General features: G+C 42.3%; 1 protein-coding gene across 4 annotated transcripts in view; it reads left to right on the forward strand.

Annotated features, from left to right (window-relative positions):
* The window catches only part of TOPAZ1 (testis and ovary specific TOPAZ 1), a 170,277-nt gene that overhangs the window by 48,349 nt on the left and 96,463 nt on the right, over nt 1–25,465 (forward strand). For all 4 annotated transcript variants that reach the window (XM_075827153.1, XM_075827155.1, XM_075827151.1 and 1 more), the window contains 4 exons: nt 11,133–11,215; nt 11,558–11,677; nt 17,482–17,545; nt 19,127–19,278. In XM_075827153.1, coding sequence (XP_075683268.1) covers nt 11,133–11,215; nt 11,558–11,677; nt 17,482–17,545; nt 19,127–19,278 — 419 coding nt within the window. The remainder of the gene's footprint in view (nt 1–11,132; nt 11,216–11,557; nt 11,678–17,481; nt 17,546–19,126; nt 19,279–25,465) is intronic.

Consider the following 25,465-nt stretch of genomic DNA (forward strand, 5'->3'; position numbering starts at 1 on the left):
GTGTTTATAGTTATGTAGGTCCTCAATGATTTTCTTGTGGAGAGGAATATAATTTTGGTCAAACAATTTTGAGACTGGAAATGTTAGATTAACCCCTAGATAAGGCAGGGCGTCTTCCACCCATTTGAAGGGGAATGATGCTTTAAGTTGTGCTACCATTTTCTGGGAAAGCCCCATATTCAGAATTTGTGACTTAGAAGTGTTTATTTTGTAGTAAGACGCATTACTAAATTCTGATAAAACTTTACTTATTTCTGGAAGGGACGTGGTTGGGGAAGAGCATATTATTATTACATCATCCGCGAACAGACCTATACGGTGTTCCTTTTTCCCTATTGTGATTCCAGAAATTGAACTAGAAGACCTTATTTTCTCAGCCAGAGGTTCCATTAAAAGCGCAAAAATTAAAGGGGACATGGGACATCCCTGTCTAGTTCCATTTGTAATGTCAAAGCGTGAGGATAAAAATCCGGCTGAGTATACGGAGGCGGAAGGACCGGAGTATAGAGCTAAAATGGCTTTCCCAAACGGGCCCACTATTCCTATTTTATCCAGAACCGACTCTAGATAACCCCAATGGATCCTATCGAAGGCCTTCTCTGCATCTAATGATAGGAGCAGAGAAGGGGTGTTATGCGTTTCTGCATAGTGAAGGATGTTGATTAGTCTTCTAGTTCCATCTACCGTTTGTCTATTTTTAATAAATCCTACTTGATCAATATTGATTAGAGAAGGAAGGATATCAACCAGCCTGTTGGCCAACACTTTTGAATATATTTTCAAATCGCAATTTAGCAAAGAAATTGGTCTAAAATTTTCGGGTCTGTCAGGAGATTTACCTGGTTTCGGGAGGGTAATTATTAGTGCTTGTAGCATTTCTTTAGGAAAACGACCTGAAATAGTGGCCTGATTGAACATTGATACTAGGTGAGGGGCTATAATCTGAGAGAACTGTTTATAATATTCGTTTGTTAGACCGTCTGGTCCGGGAGATTTATTAATCTTGAGTTGTTTAATGACATTTTGTACCTCTGATACTGTGAATTGTGCATTAAGGAGTGTCATTTGATCACTCGGGATCGACGGTAAATTGACCGAATCTAGAAAGCCATCTATAAGTTGCTGCGTAGGTTGTTTGGTGAGAGGATCTTTGTTTAAATTGTATAAATGACCATAGTATTCAGCAAAGGCTTCAGCTATCCCCTGTGGGTTTAAGATTTTATCCCCAGATGGTTTAAAAATATAGGGTATTTTAGCCTTCAATGTTTTGTTTTTAAATTTGTTAGCTAACATCTTCCCAGCCTTATTACCCTGCCAGTAATAGATCATTCTGCTCCTTCTCAGGGCGTATTCACACTTGTGGTATAACAATTGGTGAAGTTGTGTTCTTAATTGTTTTAATTCGATTGTTAGACCTCTCGTGGTTCTCTTTTTATTAAGATCTTCTAATTTCTTAATTTTAAGCAACAATTCTTCTGTTTTAGCTAATCTTATTTTCTTTGCTGTTGCCGCAATTTTGATAAGGTGACCTCTGATTACTGCTTTGTGTGCACACCAGTTGTTAAAGGTGGACGTGTCATCCGGTTTATTAGTTTCGAAAAAGTCAGTCAACGCTTTGTTTATCTGTGCATTGTATTCCTCTTTGTTTAGTAAGGAGTTGTTTATGCGCCAGGGGGAGGTGGGAACTCGATTATATTGCTCATTAATAGAGATAGAGACTGGGGCGTGGTCCGACCAAGTGATTGTCCCGATTCTAGGGTTGATCACACGCTGGAGTAACCATTGGTCAGCAATAATAAAGTCAATTCTAGAATAGCATTTGTGGGGGTGAGAGAAAAAAGTATAATCTCTTTCTGAGGCATTACAAGTTCTCCATGTGTCATAGAGATTTCCCCTGAATAAAATGTTATAGATATCTGTGTTTTTTTCTTTTGGTTTGCTCCTACTCTTGTCTAATTGAGGAATCAGTACTTTATTGAAGTCCCCACATAGTATTAGGGAACCAAATTTATTATTCTCAATTCGTTTAAGTAGACGTTTGAGAAATCTGCCTTGATGCTTATTAGGAGCGTATAATGAGACCAAGGTGTATTTCTCATTGTTAATGAGGCACTGTATGATTACAAACCTATCACATTTATCATAAGTTACTTGTATAAGTTGAAAGGCCACAGAATTTTTGATAGCAATCAACGTCCCCTTTTTCTTGCCTGAGTTTGGGGTACAAAAAATATGGGGGAACTGTGCATTTTTAAGCCTGTGGATGTCTTTCTCCAAGAGGTGTGTCTCTTGTGCACATAACACATCACATTTCAGCATTTTACACTCTTTCCACATGAGAGAGCGTTTGAATGGACTATTAAGGCCCTTCACATTCAAAGATGATATTTTAAAGACCATTATACCCTAAGAAAGATCGATACTGTGTACTCTTGTAGCATACCTGAACTCTAAATATCTCCCCTACGTGAGTAATATTATGTGAGTGAGGACCACTCATCTCCGTTATTCCCCAACAAGAAAGACTATATGTACATAACGCATTTTTCTTATCAATCAGTAGTGATACCTTGTAACATAAAAACCTGAGAACACATATGAAAATATGTTCAAATATATCTAGCCAACTCCTTGTAAAGGAAGTTGGCCTCATGGGGGGGGGGAAGAGACACAACACGTGTAACATAAGTGCCTTCCTAGCCCACATGGTTATTTAAAGGCACAGTACAACCTGCAGCAATAAGATTATCAAAAAGAAAAAAAAAGGATATCAGACAACACCGTGAGTTCCTTATTCTGGATTCAACAGGGAGTCCAAAATTCTTGCTGGGTCATTCTCCTCTATATTCAATCAGATTGAATTCAGGGATTCTTAGGAGATCCAACCTGTGTCCATTCCTGGGATAATACCGGTGGTTTCTTTTTCGCCATCATTTGATGATCTCGAGGCTGAAAGTCGGGAAACCATTTTGCTAGAAGAGACGCTGCTTCTTTGGGTGTGTGAAGGACATGGGTGGCTCCATTTTTCGTGATGAGGAGCTTGACCGGGTAACCCCATTTATAGGGAATTTCTTGGTCACGTAGATGCTTTGTGAAAGGCGCAAATTCTCTTCTGCGATTCATCGTGGTTGGTGATAAATCTGCGTACAACGAGATGCCCACAAACCGCTCAGGGATGTCGTTATTTTTAAACGCCGACTTCAAGATGGCCTCTTTTGTTTGATAGAAATGGATTCTTGCCAGAACATCTCTCGGCGTTGTTTGCGGTAGATGTTTGGGTTTTGGCAATCTGTGTACTCTATCAATCATCAAATCTCTTTGATCCGCCTCTGGGATTAAAGCAGAAAAATAATCAATCAGGAACTCTCTGAGCTGCGCTGGCATGATGGATTCCGGTATACCGCGGAAACGAATGTTGTTCCTTCTGGTGGGCTGACTTTTTGATCACTCTGTATTCAGTTTTTTGTGGGAGATGAGGAAAAAAATTAAATATGGGAAATTTTTTATATTCGTCCCCCTAGAGGACTTGAGCCATGGATGGTTGGATCGCTTGCACGATTTACTGTGATACTATTGTATTTTAGTGTATCGTGATTTTTACAGGTTACTATTATCCCTGTCAACTTTTCTTTCTGAACCAGGACGCCATTTTCTTCACCTCTTCTCTTGCGTCTTGTGGAGCGTAGTTCAAAGCTTCTGGTCCTCTCCAGCCTTTGGTGCACAGCCAACACATGACTACTGGCATCCAGTCATGGCGTGTTAGGGTCGGATCCTCTTCTTCCGCTATCACTTAGTAGCACGGACGAGCAGGGGACATGGTACACAGGACCTTCTGCTGGCTGCTGCTGGCGCTAGGATCGCACCACACACTCTCACTGGTAGCGTCTGCCCCTAGACGTCCTCTTTTTCCCTTACACCCCTTCTCCAGACTCTCAGTAAGTGTAAATGCAGGTCATATACCTCGCAGAAACTAGGTAACCCAGGCGGCCATTACACGCTTGTCAAGGTGGTGTTCGCTTAGTCTTATCGCAGTATTTAAGGGGAAGCATTGCAACCAGTTTTTCCCTAGTGGTTTCAGTGGGGCTTGGGGACCCCTCCACTGACATCTGCCATGTTAGACACCAGAGGAGGATCCCCCTGACAAGCAACGATAATAACTCTCTATTCTTGCTCCATATGCGACCATAAGTCTTCATGTGTTCAACCTACTCCTCTGTGTAATGCATGCCAGCCTCCATTCCAACCATCTTTGTCATCACTACCCCAGACACACCCAGCATGGGCCACATTTTGTGCTGAACCAAAATGGGACAATTCCCTTTTCAGACCGTTGGTCACCTTACTAATGTCACCCAGTCCTTACCCACCATCTGTATTCCCTATCCCGTCAGTCGCGTCTCTCCCCCCCAACTCGGAACTGGATGAGGAACAGTCCTTCAAGCTGTCATGTACAGTGGACCATTTTATGAATTCTGTCAGGGACACCTTATGAATGACTGACGTGGAACTGTCTCCCTCACCTGAGACTGTCTATTTTGGCCGTCCCAGGCGGTATTATAAGTCTTTTTTTTATTTTTTATTATTTTTTAGCCCATCTCCTCCAAATGGGCTAAATCGCCAGTGGCTACTCTTCTGTCTAGACTACTACTACTATTTATATAGCGAACACAGCCTTATTCTCAGATCCTTTGGACCACCGCATAGAGTCCTTCTCTAGGTCTTCATTTGAAGCTACTTGCTTGGCCTTTAAAACCGATTTTTGCTACCTTTTGGGTCAGCAGAGCCTCCACTGAAGGGGTTTGCCAACTCTGTCATGGTATTCTCCCTGGGGCACCAACTGAAAAAACGTCGGACCTCTCTTATCGGCTGTCTAGTGCTACCATAGGTCTTCAAAGCCTCCCTGGATGCAGGATGCCTTGTGGCCCACGCCTCAGTTTCCATTATTGCCATTCGCAGAACTGCCTGCTTAAATGCTGGTGCGCAGACACTGCTTCAAAGCTGTTCTTAGTTGCGCTTTCCTTTTGCATGTTCCCAACTCTTTCTGGGACCCACCTGGATAAGGTCATTTCAGAAGTCACAGGTGGAAAGAGCTCTCACCTGCCTGAGACTAAGGTCTAATTAACAATATTTGGCTACAGTAGTTTCCAGTTCTCTCTTGTGCCTGAAAATTACCTTGTAGGGGAGAAGCTTCTTCTATTTGGTGTTTCCTCGGGGTCATCTAAGGCACTCTGCACCACAGGTCGTGGGTAAGTGTGGGAGTGAAGCGGCCCAAATTTCACCAGGAAAGCAGCGATATGTGGATAATTCAGCATTTTATGGCAGGAGTTCAAAGAGCTTTCGTCCTCTTACACTACTCATTAATTTCAATAACCCACAGATTTGTTAATTTTTCTCTGTAAAGGATGAACATGTGTTTTGCACAGAAACAAATCTATCTACTCTTTTGGGAAGGCATTATCAATCGAAAAACAATATGCCATAGGGATGTCACGATACCAGAATTTGGACTTCGATACCGATAATTTGTTTAGTATTGCGATTTCGATATCAAAACGATACTTTGCCAACAGTAATAAAAAAAAAAAAGTTCTTCCATTTTCTAATGTGAGGCGCGTGGTGTGATGATGAATTTAACCTCCATGTGCCTCACATTAATAGTAATTAACCCCATTATGTTTCTCAGTCATGTGCCTCACATTAATAAGTGAAAAGTTTTTATTTTTTACAGCGTACACATCATAAATGACGCAAAATAATTGTTGTGCAGGTTATTACGGCCATGCCAAAACCGAATGTGTATGTTTTATGTATTGAGACTTATTTTAACCTTTTTATTGTAAAAAAAAAAAAAAAGTATGTGTATTTTTTTAAATGTAATATTACTTTGTTTTTACTTTATATTTTTAAACTTTAATGTACTGGCATATATCAGATATATGCTAATACATTAGCCTGTGTACTGATAGTACACATGCAGTTGTTAGGACATACTTAAAGAGGCTCTGTCACCAGATTTTGCAACCCCTATCTGCTATTGCAGCAGATAGGCGCTGCAATGTAGATTACAGTAACGTTTTTATTTTAAAAAAACGAGCATTTTTGGCCAAGTTATGACCATTTTTGTAGTTATGCAAATGAGGCTTGCAAAAGTCCAAGTGGGTGTGTTTAAAAGTAAAAGTCCAAGTGGGTGTGTATTATGTGCGTACATCGGGGCGTTTTTAATACTTTCACTAGCTGGGCGCTCTGATGAGAAGTAACATCCTCTTCTCTTCAGAACGCCCAGCTTGTGACAGTGCAGATCTGTGACGTCACTCACAGGTCCTGCATCGTGACGGCCACATCGGCACCAGAGGCTACAGTTGATTCTGCAGCAGCATCAGCGTTTGCAGGTAAGTCGATCTTACCTGCAAACGCTGATGCTGCTGCAGAATCAACTGTAGCCTCTGCTGCCGATGTGGCCGTCACGATGCAGGACCTGTGAGTGACGTCACAGATCTGCACTGTCAGAAGCTGGGCGTTCTGAAGAGAAGAGGATGTTACTTCTCATCAGAGCGCCCAGCTAGTAAAAGTATTAAAAACGCCCCGATGTACGCACCTAATACACGCCCACTTGGACTTTTACTTTTAAACACACCCACTTGGACTTTTGCAAGCCTCATTTGCATAATTACAAAAATGGTCATAACTTGGCCAAAAATGCTCGTTTTTTAAAAATAAAAACGTTACTGTAATCTACATTGCAGCGCCTATCTGCTGCAATAGCAGATAGGGGTTGCAAAATCTGGTGACAGAGCCTCTTTAAGTATGCCCTAACAGGAAATATGGTAAGACAGCCCTGGGATCCTTATATGGTATGGCCCCAGGGGCATCCCCCCCCCTTCTCATTTTCTCCTGAATGCTGCAGTCAGCTTTGATCGCAGCATTCAGGGGAATAGCAGCGGAGATGAGAAGTTTCTCTGATCTCCGCCGTTATAGAGCGGGACTGCAGCTGTGTAATACAGCCAATGCCCCGCTCCTGACATAAGTGCGCACGTGGCACTGCACTAATGAGGAGGCACTGAACATGGGGGTGCCCGCCATGTCCTGTCTTCAGTGCCGCCGCTCATTATTGCAGCACTGGCCGCATTGCATCATCCTGACAGCGCGCACTTGTCAGGACTCAGTAGCGAGGTAATGACCTTTATCAGACAGCGGCAGCCCCAATCTCATATGTTCATGTATTACAATACTGAGCTGCGCGGCCGCACAGATTAGTATCGAAATACATGAAATAACGGTATGGAACAGTTTGGGGATGCACCGTATCGAAGTTTCGATGCATCGTGCATCCCTATGCCATAGTCTCTGAGAAATGCAGTGAAATTGCTTGCCTGGCGAAGGTTTTTCTTGGTGGCGTGCAGTGTACCCTCAAAAAATATGCTGAAAACAAAAGTGTACGTGATTGACCTCGACTTGGACAACATCGAACGCAAAACAGTATGATAAATTTATCAGAGTGTGTTTCAAACTGGAGGATTCAAAATGGCTCGTTGGATCTGTGCTGCTCTGATGGAAACAAGCAAGAAAAGTGTGTCAACCACGACCGTCAAATGCCGCCTTGTAAGCCAGAGGCTCGAAGGCACTTGTTGCAGCCTGAAAACTGTTTCTAAGGCCCATTAATTATAAATAAGAGAGGCTATTGTGGGCTAAAAAGCACAGGAATGGAGCAATAGTTAGTGGAAGAAGGTTCCTTTCACAGACAAACTGAAGTTTGAGGTGTTTGGGTCCAATAGGCAAATGTAAAAATTGTAACCCACTATCTAAGCTGGCCACATGAGAGCTGGTGTACTAATGTTCATCAGGCCAACAGCTATTTATCCCAACTCCACTATAAACATGCATTCTAGGCCGAATGTGCATATTTATTATAATGGGGAGAGGGGAATAAGCTCCCGAAGACACCTTTGGCAGTGCCTTATCTCCTGTGAGAGCAAAGGATCTGGCAATTCAACATGCCTGATCCCTCTTTCCCCTCAATAGCTGCCGTCAGGAGAACAGTCACTGTCGGTAGCTGCCCATACACAAGAGATTGTCTTCTTATTCTGACATAATTTCGACTTTGGCTGAGTTTTACCCCATGGGTCTCACCAGCTTTAACCTATATGGTCAATTATGATCGGTTTTGGATTTACACAGTTTGTTTTTAGCACATATATTTGAGTAATGGTCGAATATTGTTTGAGATATTCTATAGATAGATAAAAAACAGCAGCACTCTATAGAAAGTCCCACTATAGCGGCGGGTGCAAAGCAGATAATCCTGATACAAGGATTTTATAGTATATCAAAGAAGAATTCAGCAGCACTCCAATATGAGCAAAAATAAAGTGATTTATTCAATCAAATGCAGAGATGTGACGTTTCTGTCCAGCCTTAGGACCTTTCTCAAGCATAGTGATACCATTAACATAGGTGTTATTTAAGGCATGTGTCTCATTAACATAATGAGTAATCATTAAAACATTGTGCATGTTAAATACAACCATAAAACATATATTACAAAGATAACATCTAGCGTAATAGGTGTATATACGTGTAAGTGACAGAATTATAATAATGTAAACAAATGATACAGTACATATATAATCATATGATTAATATATAATCAAAGATGCAACAATATGTGTGGAGGCAGGGACTTAAATATCACCTATGTTAATGGTATCACTATGCTTGAGAAAGGTCTTAAGGCTGGACAGAAACGTTGCATCTCTGCATTTCATTTAATAAATTACTTTATTTTTGCTCATATTGGAGTGCTGCTGAATTATATATATATATATATATATATATATATATATATACATACATACATACATACTACCGTTCAAAAGTTTAGGGTCACTTAGAAATGTCCTTATTTTTGAAAGAAAAGCACAGTTTTTTTCAATTAAGATAACATTCAATTAATCAGAAATACACTCTATACATTGTTAATGTGCTAAATTACTATTCTAGCTGCAAACGTCTGGTTTTTAATGCAGTATCTACATAGGTGTATAGAGGCCCATTTCCAGCAACCATCACTCCAGTGTTCTAATCGTACATTGTGATTGCTAACTGTGTTAGAAGGCTAATGGATGATTAGAAAACACTTGAAAACACTTGTGCAATTATGTTAGCACCGCTGTAAACCGTTTTGCTGTTTAGAGGAGCTATAAAACTGACCTTCCTTTGAGCTAGTTGAGAATCTGGAGCATTACATTTGTGGGTTCGATTAAACTCTCAAAATGGCTAGAAAAAGAGAGCTTTCATGTGAAACTCGACAGTCTATTCTTGTTCTTGAATGAAGGCTATTCCATGCGAGAAATTGCCAAGAAACTGAACATTTCCTACAACGGTGTGTACTACTCCCTTCAGAGGACAGCACACACGGGCTCTAACCAGAGTAGAAAGAGAAGTGGGAGGCTCCGCTGCACAACTGAGCAACAAGACAAGTACATTAGAGTCTCTAGCTTGAGAAATAGACGCCTCACAGGTCCTCAACTGGCAGCTTCATTAAATAGTACCCGCAAAACGCCAGTGTCAACGTCTACCGTGAAGAGGCGACTCCGGGATGCTGGCCTTCAGGGCAGAGTGGCAAAGAAAAAGCCATATCTGAGACTGGCTAATAAAAGGAAAAGATTAATATGGGCAAAAGCACACAGACATTGGACAGAGGAAGATTGGAAAAAAGTGTTATGGACAGACGAATCGAAGTTTTGAGGTGTTTGGATCACACAGAAGAACATTTTGTGAGACGCAGAACAACTGAAAAGATGCTGGAAGAGTGCCTGACGCCATCTGTCAAGCATGGTGGAGGTAATGCGATGGTCTGGGGTTGCTTTGGTGCTGGTAAAGTGGGAGATTTGTACAAGGAAAAAGGGATTTTGAATAAGGAAGGCTATCACTCCATTTTGCAACGCCATGCCATACCCTGTGGACAGCGCTTGATTGGAGCCAATTTTATCCTACAACAGGACAATGACCCAAAGCACACCTCCAAATTATGCAAGAACTATTTAGGGAAGAAGCAGGAAGCTGGTATTCTATCTGTAATGGAGTGGCCAGAGCAGTCACCAGATCTCAACCCCATAGAGCTGTTGTGGGAGCAGCTTGACCGTATGGTACGCAAAAAGTGCCCATCAAGCCAATCCAACTTGTGGGAGGGCCTTCTGGAAGCATGGCGTGAAATTTCTCCCGATTACCTCAGCAAATTAACAGCTAGAATGCCAAAGGTCTGCAATGCTGTAATTGCTGCAAATGGAGCATTCTTTGACGAAAGCAAAGTTTGAAGGAGAAAATTATTATTTCAAATAAAAATCATTATTTCTAACCTTGTCAATGTCTTGACTATATTTTCTAGCCATTTTGCAACTCATTTGATAAATATAAGTGTGAGTTTTCATGGAAAACACAAAATTGTCTGGGTGACCCCAAACTTTTGAACGTGTGTGTGTGTGTGTGTGTGTGTGTGTGTGTGTATATATATATATATATATATATATATAATCAAAAAATAGGCAGCACTCCGCAATAAATGTGAAAAATGGTACTTTTATTGCCCCCTGTGCTGTGAAAAAAGGGTACTTTTATTGCCCCCTGTGCAACGTTTCAGCTCTGTCCTCTAGAGCCTTTCTCTTTTTATTGCGGAGTGCTGCCTATTTTTTGAATATTATCAAGTTTGGAGCGTGGTCTGTTCCTGAGGATTTGCACCCATCATACACCGGTGCTGCTAGATATATTTGTTCATCTATATATATATATATGTGTATATATATAAACAAAGAATGGCGACAGCACACTGCGAACACCGATGTAACCTAAACCACTAAATATAAATAAATATGCAGTAACGCTAAATCTACTTACAATAGGGAGGTTCTTAGTGCACATTTTGATCAAAAAGTGTTTGCCCACCTGTCTGCTGTTTACTTGCAGTCAGGTGTTCTTGCACCTGCATACACGTTTTATATCATTTTGTTGGAATGTGCAGTTCAAACTTTGTGTGTGTGTGTGTGTATATGTAATATATATATATATATATATCTATCGCTCCGTAACACTGTTTTTGTGATTTTTATATTTTATTTTTATTTTTTTCTCGTTTTCAGATTTTCACACCAATCGGAAAGAGACCTCTCCAGAAGTATCAACTTCAGACAGCACAGGGAAACGGAAACATGAAAAATTGAAGGTACTTACTCCATATGTGAAAGTTTTAAAGCTTTCATTGCGGTTTACCTGTACAGCTTGTGTGTACAAATTTCAGGACAAACTTTTGGGTTCACACTCGGATGTCGTTGTTGGAATAAAGAATAAATTGGACCTAGATCATTTTGTTTTATCTTTGTCAGTATGAGGACTTTGAGAATGTGCAGATAAATAGGGTTCATTAGAAGAAAAAAAAAAAAAAAAAGGAAGCTAATATAAATGATTTTCAGCTCAACAGATAATTTTCGACACTCTGGTTATACAAGATCTTAGTATCATTCTGTGTATTATTGTCTTTGTTCTTAGTAACCTGTGTTTTCTCCAGCCTCGAGTACAGCAATCCTGGCTTCCATTTCGTTACTGTAGATACTTTTTTAACACATTTGGTGGCTGTGTGAAAAGGCAATGCGAATACTTGCATATACCTAAAAAGTGTGATGAGAAGGTAAGCTCTTCTTGGTTGATAAGGGTGTTTATCTTTTTAATTTGGATTCAATGCTTAGTTAACCATTTTATGCTTCTTTAGTTAAAGGGGTGTTACATGTTGTTTTTAAAAAAAAAACAAAAAAACATTTGACTTACCACAGGGTTCTAGATGGTGACTAAAATGGGTTAAAATAAGCCATAGATAATAAAAATACAAAAAAAAGTACATTTTTATGTGTGTAAATGCTAACAGTGTGTTGCTGGCATGGGTCAAAAGCAGCTACTTTTTATTTTGTCTTGCTTATCGCTATACAGCATCTCTGTTTTGATACTGCCAGGGCTTTGTGTGAGTGGGACTATCATGCAAAGGACTACAGTTATTCTGATTCCTCTTCCCCCTCTAAGAGCATGCCCCTCTATTACAAGATGTACAGTAATGCTGTAGTTACTCATGGTCTTCTATGGAGACACAGATTTGTAATATATCTGCTACCTCAGAGACCGGGAGGGATAAGAAAAGCAGGGAGCAATGGAGATGGGAGGTGTGACATCCATATAAAGGGAAGAGGAGAAACAACATGTTTAGTGCACAGTACCGAACACAAGCAGGAGATGGACATCAAAGCATGATCATGTGACCGCATGTAAGACTGGCTTACAGAGACATTTCAGCTACAGACACTACATTAGCAGGTGACTAATCTTACTGCAGTTTTTAAAGGCCGGAAATCCCTTTTTAAATGAAGATTTCTCGTCCGTGTTGTTGGGGGACACATATGGCCTTGGGTATAGCTTCTACAACTATGAGGCGAATGCGAAGTAAAAAAAAGTATTCGCTCCTCCTCCTAGCTATACAACGCCCTGCAGACACTGAGCTAAGCCAGTTTTTAGCTTGGTGTCTAGAAGGCAGAAATACCTTTCAGCTGAAAATACAGGGTTGACTCGATCTCCCTGTTACCTGAACAAGAGAAAAGAAAATTGCAGCCTAACCTCACTGCTGACTTCTCCACCTGTAGAAGAAAGGAGGCACTGCGGACCAGCATAGTGGCCGCCCTAATTTCATTTAACCGTCTAACCACTGTTCCCTCTCTCCAAGGGAAGGGACGCTGAAGGGGTCACCCTTCTGAATGACTGAGGCCTTGACATAAGAATCCCTCCATGGATAGGGGAGTAATAAGGGGAGTATGTGTTCTACCCTCCCAGCCGCCCGCCATTTTCCGCCGTTTTATCCAATTAACCTCTATTTTTCCTACCGTATTTATCCTTTGGCGGCGCTAGCAATGAGCCTGCTCCCTATCACTCCTTCTAGGCATCATTAACTGCGGCTTTCAGACAGCCAAATTGGCCCTCCTTCACAGACTTCAGGAGGATCCCTGGCACATTTTCTCTTTTGCAGCGTTCTCCCAGTGGATTCAACAATTTAGCTCTTACTTCAGCCGTGCTAGGCTGCATATTCAAAAGCAGTGCTTCTCTTCCCCACGTCTGCATATGCTAAGCCCATGCGTCTCAAGTGCCTTTTACACCGGCCGACGATAGGCCGATGCAGCGAGTGCCTATCAGCGAGACATCGTTGATCGGCGCTCGCTTGGTCCGACAGGACACACGGACAACACGACAGTGACAGTGACAACACGGAGCTATTGATGGGGACGAGCGGTTGTTACTCCTATTGCGCGTCCCCATCCATTATTATCATGTCGGCAGCTCATCCCCCTGTTTACACAGGGAGATGTGCTGCTGACAACGATAATCTTTTAGTTTTTTAAAACGATACGACAAGCAGATGCTGATCGCTGCCTGTTTACACAGGGCAATTATCGGCAACGAGCGTTACATGAACGCTCGTCTGCACGATAATCGCCCAGTGTAAACAGGGCCTTAAGGGTAGAGGATCTTGCCAATCCACAACCAATCAGCAATACCACGCCTTTTTCCAGTGCTCTAATTGGCCAGTGTGCTTCTGAGGGGACAGTTTTCCTGCAGCGAGGCAGGGACTCCTAGCGTCATAGATAGCTATGATGCAAGGAGCCCGGCTCCCTGAAGTGTGTTCGGTCCGGGAAATACTGCCGACATAGGGTCCGAACATGCTTGTGTGAATTCGGCCTACGATCTGAAGTGTCTCAACTTGTACATCAAAGTCCGGCACTTCTGGATTGAGTCACTGAGGTCAGTCATTGCATCGATTTTGAACAAGGGTAGTTCCTCTCCTCGGACATCAAGGATGAGAAACTGCCAACCCAACGGGTAGAGCCACTATTTGTACAATGGCAATACTGCTCTTCATGAAGCTTCTTCATGCTCGGAGTGTCCTAGCCATCCCCCTACTTAGACAACATCATGGTAAAAGCAATGTCCAGGTCGACCAATTTGAAAAGCCCTCATATCACACTGGATAACTTATCCTACTTAGACTAGATAATCAACCACAAACAGAAAAAATGGGACATAGATATCATCAAAACCACAAAAAAGGCCATACTTACTAGGTAGGTAGGTGGGTGGGTGAAAACCCGTTCCCATCAGGACGCAGACGGGGCAAAGAATGCTGCAGAAGGAGTGTGCATTAAATAGTGATAGCCCCTCCCACTAGTCTTGAGGGGAGTGGCGAACTAAGTGCTCAAAGGTGTGCGATAAATGAGTGTCAGTGTAGTGCTAGGGTGTGAATGGATGGTAAAAAATAAATATGTATGTATGAAAGTGTCAGAACTGTGTAATAGTTTAATAAAAATAAATAAATAAATGTGATGAATAGGGGTCAGTGCTGTGAATAGTACATGGGGTGTCAGTACTATGTGTAATACGTGGAGGGATAATGTGCTGGTCGACAGGCATGGCGTATCTTGCCGAATAACAGCCTATTTGTAACGCCGCTAGTGTTAGCTAAAGCGGGCTGCTCTGCATTCCAAACCAAACGCCAGCACATCATGCCCTCCCAGCATATAAGACCCGGCTGCGTCCTGAAAAAAAGTGTAGTATACGTAGTAAGAAATATCCATGAAACATGGGGTATTAGTTGTTATTTTGGCCAAAATACGCAAAGCTCGCAACCCAACGTCAAGGGTCCTAGCCATCCCCCTACTTGGACAACATCATGGTAAAAGCAATGTCCAGGTCGACCAATTTGAAAAGCCCTCAAATCACACTGGATAACTTATCCTACTTAGACTAGATAATCAACCAGTCCAAGTCTTCCCTCTCCCCCTCTCAGTGCATATAACCTTTCTTGGCATGTGTTTCGACACAGCTCAGACCAGGATCCTGCTGCCATCGGAGAAACTTCGCTCCTTCGAGCAGAATGTCCGGTCTATTCAGGGACACTGTTTGGTCTCAATTTGTTGATTCATGTGGGTGTGAGGGTCAATAGTTTCCTCTATGGGGGCGATCCCATATGCCCAGTTTCACACCAGTGCACCCTTCAACATTGTGCTAGCTTGTTAGGACAAGTTCAAGTTTTCGTTGGATCACGCCATTCTCCTGCCCTTGGCAGCCTGCTGCTCTCTCCAGTGGTGGCTGCTCTCCCCCAAACTGACCCTGGGCCGCTCCTACCTACCACTGGACACCAGTCTCCTAAGTTGATGAACTTCGATTTGATCGTTATTAGGGTTAGATTGTGTGTCAGTGGCACACGGGAGCCACTGTCCGCTGAGCCGTCAGTCCAACTGACTGACTGATTTGGCTTACAGTGGCGTTATGCTGCTTCTATGTATGGTGGATATATAGAAGCTGCCGCAGCTAAACCATAATATATTTTTTTGTTTATAGAACTATATTTGAACAATGTTTAGTGTGCCAAAACACATACATTACATAGAAAAAAATAATTCCTAACACCGCTTCAAAGGTTTTCATAGCCTTTGAGGCTAGAAAACCTTCTTCTCTGACCTATCACAAGACTTGGAACAAATTTTTCCGTAGGTGTCAAGAGATACATTTCTAGTCAATGCAGTTCTCTCTCTCATTCACTTTGCTTTCATTCAGGAAGGTCTGGATATGGACCAGGGTGTTTGTACTCTAAAGGGTCAGGCATCAACCCTATCTGTACTTTTCCAGTACCCATGGCCGCTAAATCTGTCCGTACCTTTTTTTCAAGGGGTGCCACAAGCTGTGCCCCCTTGCCATCCGCCCATGACCCCATGAGATCTCAATCTGGTTCTTGATGCTCTGCAGTGTCCCTCATTTGAGCCTCCAGATGGCATCTGCCTTTCTTAGAAGGTAGCTTTTTCCATCAAGTTTTTCATCAGGCGTGTCTCTGAACTGGCGGCCCTGTCTTGCAAAGCCAAGGTGGTGCTCCGCCAAGTCTCCTTCTTTCTACCCAAAGTGGTATCAACATTTCACATATGAATGAGGATTTTGCCTCCACTCCTTTTTGTTCCTCTCCTTTCCACCCTAGGGAATGGTCCCTCCATAAGTTGGATGTGATTTGCGCATTGCTGACCTTATCTTTCCCAAACTTATTCAGTCCTTCCCTCAGAATCTTTGTGGTTCCAGAGGGTGCCAGGTGGGGTCTGGTGGCATCAGAGGCCACCATAGCCTGGTGGATTCTATCAACCATTGGTGGGGCATACCTGTCAGAGGGCAAATATCCTTCTTTCAGGTGACTGCCCACTCCACTGGAGCAGGAGGCCCTTCGTGGCACGTTCAAAACAGAGCTTCCACTCTGCAGGAGTGCAATACTGCTACGTGATTCTCTGCATACCTTTTCTAAATTCAACAGCATGCAGACTTTTGTATCCTCTGATGCTGATCTCGGATGTAGGCTTCTTCATGCAGCGGTACACTGACTAAACTAATTATTTGTTTGTTCCACCCCTAGGGACTTATTTTGAACATCCCAAAGTAATTTCTATGTCCCTAAATGACATGGATGGGAAAATTTGGATTTTTGTTACCTTTTAAAGGGACACCACCCACCCAACTTTGTTTCTTTTGGGTGTTGCAACACTTTTTAACTCCTAAGGGTATGTTACCACACAGGATAAGCTGCATATGTTCTGCAACAGATAATCTTCAGCAGAATCTAAAAAAATGCTGGTAAATCGTCACAGAAATTTTACACCAAATAGTGCGTTTTTGCTGCCCGTATTGCTGTGGGATGGCTTCGATTTTTTTTTTTTCCGCTGCGGTGTTACCTGCGAATTTAGTGTTAAAAAGTTACTATTTAAAAGTATATATGTTCACCTGTGAATTTCTATGTATTTTTTTTTTTTTTTTACTGCGTTTCCGCTGTAAAAACCGCAACAAAACAAATCTGTTGTGTAATTTATGCTCCCCATTGAAGTCTGCGAGCAAAACACGCAGCATCTCCGCACTGAACCCACACCATAAACTGACATGCTTCTGAATTGAAAGTTGCACGTCAGAACCCTTTTCATGCAACTTTTGTGGTTTTTTTTTTTGGTTTTTTTTGCGGAAATTCCGCAGCGTTTACGCTATGTGAGTACCCAGCCAAAGGAAGTCTTCTTTTTTTTTTTATTTTTTCTCTGGTTATTTATATGGTTTTTGTTGCTTTTAGTTGATAGTTGTCTCCGTTTAATGCTGTTCTACTGCTCATGTACAAAACTGGCTTAGTTCAGTGACTTCAGGGGGTGTTTAGCTGGTAGGGGGCACTAACATTTTTTACTTGGTGTCTGCCTGCTAGTATACCCAAGGTCTTTTCTGTGTTCCCCCGATGAACGTGACGAGAAAAGGGTTTATGGAGTAACAAAAATCCAATGTTTCATCATCAGAAACTCATTACGTATTAAGTAATCCATTTCTGAAGAGAAATGACTAGGATGTGTAATACATGTAATAAAATAGTTTTGCCTTTTTTCCAATCTACAGATATGCATGGATTTGTTGCGTAAGCTGATTAATGAAAAGAACGCATTTTTATTGAGACGTGCTGGTATGTATGAACACGAGGGGGTCAAAGTCACTAGTATTTACAGAAGTTTAAGGCTGTACAGAAGTAGTCATCACTCACTGTCCACAGTGGGGCTCACAGTCCAAATTTCCTATCTGGTTTCCTCCCACACTCCAAAAACATACAGAGCACCCAGAGGAAACGCACACAAACACAGGGAGAACATACAAACTCCATGTAGATGTTATCCATGATTGTGTTCAAAACCAGGATCCCAGTGCTTCAAGGCAACCACCGAGCCACCATACTGCCGACTATATATAGTAAAATTTATTGTACTAGATGAATTTGATTGAACAGATTTGTCCATTACCTTTTAGTATAAGATGAGCAGCGCTTTGTGGCTGCCCATGCGCCATGAAGAATTATTATTTTTTGGTATAGTGCGAGTAGGCATGAGTGTTAAAATGAATCGACAAGCTCATTTACAGTCAGCGATTGGCTTATGTGCTAAACAGTCTACTCACAGCAAGCACCACAAAGCAATAGTGTGTTACTCCCTGGCTGTCTCTCCTTAGCTTACTGTGTAGTAATAGTAGTATACTCTGTCTCCCTCTCCTGCAGTTTAGATCTCCCTCACGGTTTGTAGAGATAAAACACCACTGTAGCCATGTCTCTGCTGAGACAGATCATGCTGCTCATTATTACCCACTAATGGAGAAGATGATTAGCTCTGCCTTTGACAGAACGTAAAGCAGATACCTATAGGTTGTCTTGGTTTTCTGATGTTATTAAAGGGGTTATCCGGAGAAAATAAACACTTTCTTTAGTAATCCTATATTTAGATTTAAATATTCTTACCCGTATATTTTTATTTTCAATTTTGCTTCAAAATGAGAATCTGATTCTGTAACCTCACCCTGACACAGCCACACGTCAATTCTGGCTGCTTCCTGCACCCCTTGGTGTTGGCGCATCACGAATATGTGACCAAAAGGGGCTGGTCCTGCTACTGATAGTCTCCTAAGCCAGCCCCCTTATAAGTGCCGGCTCTATCTAGTTGTGGGTGGCGATTAGGCTGCCGAGAGGGCAGTAATGCATGATGGTACATGTAGTAAAGCAGCAACCCCACCTACAACTCCGAAGTCTGGCAGCGTTTGGGCCATGATATCAGGGGTAAGTTATTTACACTAAAATATATTTTTTGTCATAATTATCAAATAGCTTAAGTGAGGCATGTTGTATGTGTTTAGTGTTTTGGTTTTTTTTTGGGGGGGGGGGCCGTCGGATAACCCCTTAAATAATAGGGAGTCCAGTCACAACAATACCCATAAAGACAGCGGTCTCCGAGCAAAGGTGTTCAGTTTACACGGTTACTTGATTGACGCTATTAATATATGTACAACTTTTAGTTAACATTTCAGCTTTAAGTCTCCCTGGGCAGTGTAAGGATTTAGCGTGGTCTTTGTGACTTTTGGCTCTGCTTGCACCATTTTTCAGTTGTGTGTTGCTTTTTTTTTTTTTTAATAAAACCAAAAGTGTTTATGTATTTACTGGAATTGAGTTTTTCTTTTATTTTTCTTTAACATACTCTACTAGCCAACATGTATTTTTGCATCCTAGTTTGGATATTCGCAAATTACTACAGTCTGCATCCTCCTTGGCTGCATTATGACCAAGACATTTTTGGTGAACTTCTTAATCCATTGTTAAATCAAAGTATGTGGCAAGATGTTTTTCACCTCTTGGAAACTGCAGCTATTGCTAAGATACTCGTAAGTATAACCTACCAACTACTGTTTTAATAGTGTATTACGTTTTATATCATTGAATTACATCATTCATGTGCACTGTAGGTATCCAAGTCTAGCTTAATTCTCTTGCATTTATACAATTTTGAAGTGATCTGGGGAAAAGGCTAAAAATGCTTTTGTCCTAAGGAAAGACACTTACCCCATCCCCGAAGTTATATTTACTTCGACCCCACTGAATGCCGTGGTAAAGGAGATGCCCGTATGAAGATCTCTGGAATGGTGGGGTCCAGGTAAATATAACTTGGGGGGTAATTTTCATCTTTTTGCCATGAGGTTCACGTATATAAAAAAAAATCGTTAATGGTTGTGGGAGACACCGCATTATGGGTATATGAGGCTGACACTAGGTAGGAAAGGAGTGTTCTCTCCACCCAGGCGGACCATGCTCTTCCTACAGACACTGGACTAATCCACTTTTAGGCTATTGTCCGTAGGAGGCAGACATGACCTGCTTCTATAGTCTGCTGCACTTTTATTTTTTCATTTTATTTCCTCTAGCTTCAGGGTGGTTGCTAGCCTAGTTAAACCCTGAAGTGCCAGGAAACCAGGCAGTCCTGATTTTTCAGATAGCATGTGGTAACTCCTCTGTATGTGAGTCTCCTCCAAGAGGACAATATGCTTTTACCCTTTCAGTAGGATCTGATTTCCAAATAGGCTATCTCTCCTTTTGGTGGACCCGCCTGTGTCGCATCTGTCCAATAGCACCAGTCAACCACTGTCCGTTATGGCGATTCTCTTGACTAGATTGGATTCACTGGCTAGATCTGCTTTTGTGGCAGCAGGGTCCACCCTGCACCCATCATTCGCCTCTTCCTGGGTTAACAAAGCCTGCTCCATCTGGGCTAAACCGCTTCACTAGGGTATTTCAGAGGGAGCTTCGCAGGAAAATCTAACAGACTTTCAGATTATCCATGCCTCCACGTTCTTATGTGAGGCCTCCCCTGGGTCAGCCCGTTTTGCTCCAAATGTGATGGCTAATTTAGTGGTGATCCACCCTTCAGTTTGGCTTGGATGTGGGTGGCGGACCGTGCTTTAAAAAGCCCTTTACTGGCCTTCCTTTTGCTTAGGGTAGACTCTTTGTCAAGTGTCTGGATGAAATTATCTCTGAGGCTACTAACGGCAAGAGCTCCCTCCTGTCTCAGAGCGGTACTTGATGCCAACAGCCTTTCCAACGTTCTTGGGGGTGTTATTCCTTTCTTAACTTCCGACCAGAGAAGAGGCCTGGAGGATCTGTCTGAGTCATTCTCCTTCTTCTTCTTCTTCTTTTTTTTTTTTTTATTATAAAAGGTTTTCTTTTTTTATTGACTTTTCTCAAAGTACAAATGTACAAAATTGCAAACAAAAACAAACAGAGCATACAGACCAACCCTGAGTCATTCTCCTTTAAATGGGCTAGGGATTCGCTCAAATATCTGGGGGTCCGGCTTACCAGTGATCTATCTCGCCTTTAGGCTATGTTCACACAGAGTATTTTGAGGGCTGAATATCTGCCTCAAAATTCCGTTTGGAACTTTGAGGCAGATATTCCTCTCCCTGCACGCCGATTATCGCGCCGTTTTTCGCCCGTGGCCATTGAGCGCCGCGGGCATAAAACAGCGAGAAATACCCTTTCTCCTGCCTCCCATTGAAGTCAATGGGAGGTCAGAGGCGGAAGCGCCCGAAGATAGGGCATGTCGCTTCTTTTTCCCGCGAGGCAGTTTTACTGCTCGCGGGAAAAAGACGCCGACGCCTCCCATTGAAAACAATGGGAGGCGTTCTCGGGCCGTTTTTGCCGAGTTTTGCGACGCGGTTTCCGCGTCAAAAAACTCGGCAAAATACCCCGTGTGAACATAGCCTTAATGTGGTGAACTACCCTCCGCTTCTTCAACACATAAAGAGTGATTTGGACTCCTGTACGACTGGCACCTTTACATGGTTTGGTCCGTGTGCAATATTTAAAATGAACATTTTACCGCGGATCTTGTGCCCATCCACATTCCACGCCCTTTCTTCCAAGTCCTTTTGTCCATGCTTCATAGATTCATATGGGTGGGGAAACCAGCTCGTATTGCCCGTTCTATGCTTTTTCGTGCTAAGTGCGAGGGTGGTGTTGGCCTCCCAGATTTTGTCTCCTACCATCAGGCCTCACATTTATCGCAAATTCTGGACTGGTGTAGACATACTGGGGTTAAACAGTGGGTTACTATGGAACAGACTTTCCTTGCTGTCCCTCTGCAGGTACTGCCTTGGTTGGGCAAACATAATTCCCTTATCGGCACGGACACACCCGACTATTTAGCCCACCTTGTCGGTTACGTCCCGGCACTTTCCTCGGAAAGAAATCTCACCGTCCCCCTCCCCATTGTTCCCCATTCTGGGCAATCCTGCGTTCCCTCCTGGACAGGAACGGGGTCCCTTCCGGCACTGGTTACGGGCAGGTAGGGGACATGCGGCTAATTTCATTCAGGGTGGGAACTGGATGTCCAGCTAACAGTTACATCTCTAACAGACCCTCACTCCTTTACCTTTTGGCAGGTTACTCAGCTGAGACATTTCCTCACATCCTTGCCTAACCCATCGGCATACTCTCAGGACAGTTCTCCCTTTGAGCTTCTTTGCACCGGCACTGGAACAGTGGGTCATTCACGGTCTCGACTTTATGCTCTTCTAATTTCTCCATCCAACCTCTCCACACCTTCCTGTTTGGTTAGTTGGGAGAGGGACTTGGGTCTAACATTTACTGTGGAACATAAGGATCGTTTGTTTACAAAAACACACAAATCCTCCATGGCTGGAAGATTCCAGGAGGCAGGATTTAAGATCTTGTCACGCTGGTATAGAGTGCCTTCCAGATTGCACGCATTAATACCTGCTGTCTCCCCGTTTTGTTGGAGAGGAGATCATGTGGGCACAATTTTACACATCTTTTGGGACTGCCCGCAGTTCACTTCCGGTCGGAAGTGTGGCGCATTTCCTCCAAATTTATGGATTTCCCCCTTTCATGTTCCCCGGCCTTCTTCCTGTTCCATCTGTGTGATATTCCATTAACTACGTACTGGCGCTCAGTGGTTCGCCATCTGATGAATGTGGCTAGAGCATGCATTCCTGCGCTGTGGAGACAATCTCTTCCTCTGTCGGTGGATAAGTGGTTCGGCAAGATTCAGGAGATTATGAGAATGGAGGATCTCACTGCATCCATGAGAGGGACCCATGCTAAATTCCTCAAAACCTGGCATCATTGGATTAGATTTCAATTTTCTGTGGAATTTAGGACCATTGTTGCCTCTTGACTTTAATTCCTCTGGTCTGGTGCTTCATGTAAGTTCCCTATCCTTTCTCTTTTCCCTCCGCTTCCCTTCTTCTTTCTGCTTCTCTCACTTTTATGTCCTGCTTTTCTTACAGGTCGCTGTTCATGTCTGCTGCTTTCAGGGTGCACAGGATGGTTTTTCTGGTGACGTTCTCAGTTGCTCAATACTATTTTTCGCATTTACTGTTGCTGCATATCTTGGCCTGCGTGCCGATGTTTGTGCTTCTCTTGTATGCTCTTATCTTTTGTGTGTTATTGAAAACGGAAAATAAAAATTTATAAAATAAAAAAAAAAGAGGCCTAACTACCCCAGGGAAATCCCATCCTTAAACCCTAAGCTCTCCTCGAAAGGGTCGCCCTAGAATCCCTCCACTTCCAAAATGTTTTCTTTTTGAAGGTGTCTTCTAGTGTTACGGACGTTTTCTCTGAATGTGTTTTTTTGTTTTTGTTTTTTGTTTTTTTCCTCGGTTCTCATAGTGTTTTTGTTTCTCCATTCAGGTTATGTATGTTGCATTGCTGCTTTCTCTTTGGTTTTACTGCTTATGTACCAAACTGGCTCAGCTCAGTGTCTGCAGGAGAGGGGTATAGCTGGTGGAAGTAGCTTAGAATTTACTTTAATGTCTGCCTCCTGGTGTCCGCATCTACGTGACAAATGGATTTTACAGTGACAGGTTATTGTTGCTCTAGGCTCAGTGGCCTATTACTAGTCTATCCCATATTTAATCATGATCACCAAAATGTTTAAAATTTTTAAAAAAGACTTTAGTTTCTAGGTAAATTTTTCAATTAGGACCAAACAATCGATAGTGGTTTACCAAGCTGCAAGGGAAGGGGCCAGTTTAATCTTCCAATTCCTAGTTCCTTGAAACAAGTTCAATTCTAGAGGCTGCAGTTTTATTTTAAAAAATCTGAGAATTTACCCACAATAAAAGTTTAAAGAGAACCGTTCAACTACCCAAAAAACTGCATCTCAGTTTGATTGCAGGCGCCTCACAGATTCTGAATCTTTTTTTATTTTATTCTTCTAGCCCTCACCATTCCTGGGATATCGGGGCAGTTAGTTTGGCGTCTGATATGCAAATGAGGCCTTTGACTGTCAAGTGGGCGGTTACCCCTTATCAAGTGACAGATGTTACCAGTCTACTTGACAGTCAAAGGCCTAATTTGCAAATCGGGCTCCAAAAATTATTGCCCCGACATCTCTGCCATGGTTGGGGCTAGAAGAAAAAAATAAAAAGCGCAGAATCTGAGGCGCCCGCAATCTAACTGAGATGTTAGCTGCAGTTTTTTTGGCAGGTGACCTTTTCTCTTTAAGCTCCAAATTGATTTAGAAAATGTCAGATTTATGGAATTCGTAACTAGTGTCCATCTGTGCAGCCTGGAACAACTCCAGATCAGATGAATAAAGTCTCAATTTGCCAAACTGCATTTATAACGTCTTTCATAGTAACCTATTTAATAGAGTATCCTAGGAGTAAGATAAGCTTAATTAAGAAGGAAAACTTGAATTGTCCTATTAGATTGACTTAGAGAGGTAAGCCTGGTGTTTTCAATTTCAATCCATTCATCAAGGGACAAATAAAGATCTTGTTCAGGCCATTTATCATAGCAACGTTTAGGCCTTATGTACACGAAAGTGTTTTTGCGGCCGCAATTCACCCGCAAATCTGCGGGTGATTTTCGGACCCATTAATTTCCATGGGCCCATGCATACGACTGTGGTTTCCAAGGTCCGTGCATTGGCCGGGAGCCCGGACCACAAAAAGATAGGACGTCGTCATACGGGCTGCATTGGTCCGGCCTCATTAAAATCAATGTATGCACGGTCCGTGATTTGCGGGCGGGCGGTCCACGGATAACACTCTGCGGCCGTCCATGCCACAATCACGGGCCATTCACATGGCTACTGTCATGTGCATGAGGCCTTAGTGTAGATTTTCTCTGAAGGTCGTAGTAAAACATAAATTCTAGATCAGCATTTTCTGGATAAAGGAGTCGCAAGAATGTTTTCAAGAATTAACTAGTCCTTTGTTGTATAGAGCCTTGAGGTTCACAGTAAGGCCTCATGCACATTATTGTAAGGGTTTTTACTGTCCACGGATCCACATCCATAGCCGTCCGCGATTGTGTAAGCTCCAATAGACTTTTTTTTTTTGGGAGAGTCCATTCCGCAATTGTGGAGAATAGGACATGTTCTATAATTTGAAGATCATTTCTACGTCCCAGACACATCCGTAAATATACGGAAAGTTGTCAGTGTCCTTTTAGAAATGAATGGGTCCAAAACTACAGTTCCGTGCATGTGGCCAAATGCATGTTTAAGTTGTAAAGCTACGTAATCTTTTTTAGGAATATTTATCACTTTCCCATCCCAGACATAATTTGGATTTTAACTTTTTTTTTTTTTATTTCCTCACCACATTCCAAAAGCCATAACTTTTTTTTTTATTTTTCCATCAATATTGGAGTGTTTTTTGTGGGACGAATTGTAGATTTTCACGGCACCGTTTATTGTACCATATAATGTAGTTGGAAAACTGGGGAAAAAAAATATTTGTGGGGTGGAATGGGAAAAAACCCCACGATTCCTCATTTTTGCTCGGTTTTGTTGTTACGGCGTTCGGGTGAAAACGGCATGTTAACTTTATTCTGCGGGTCAATATGATTATTGCGATACCAATAAATATATATATATATACAGTGAAGGAAATAAGTATTTGATCCCTTGCTGATTTTGTAAGTTTGCCCACTGTCAAAGTCATGATCGGTCTAGAATTTTTAGGCTAGGTTAATTTTACCAGTGAGAGATAGATTATATTTAAAACAAAACAGAAAATCACATAGTCAAAATTATATATATTT

Source organism: Rhinoderma darwinii, chromosome 5, assembly GCF_050947455.1.
Source record: "Rhinoderma darwinii isolate aRhiDar2 chromosome 5, aRhiDar2.hap1, whole genome shotgun sequence".
NCBI lineage: Eukaryota > Metazoa > Chordata > Amphibia > Anura > Rhinodermatidae > Rhinoderma > Rhinoderma darwinii.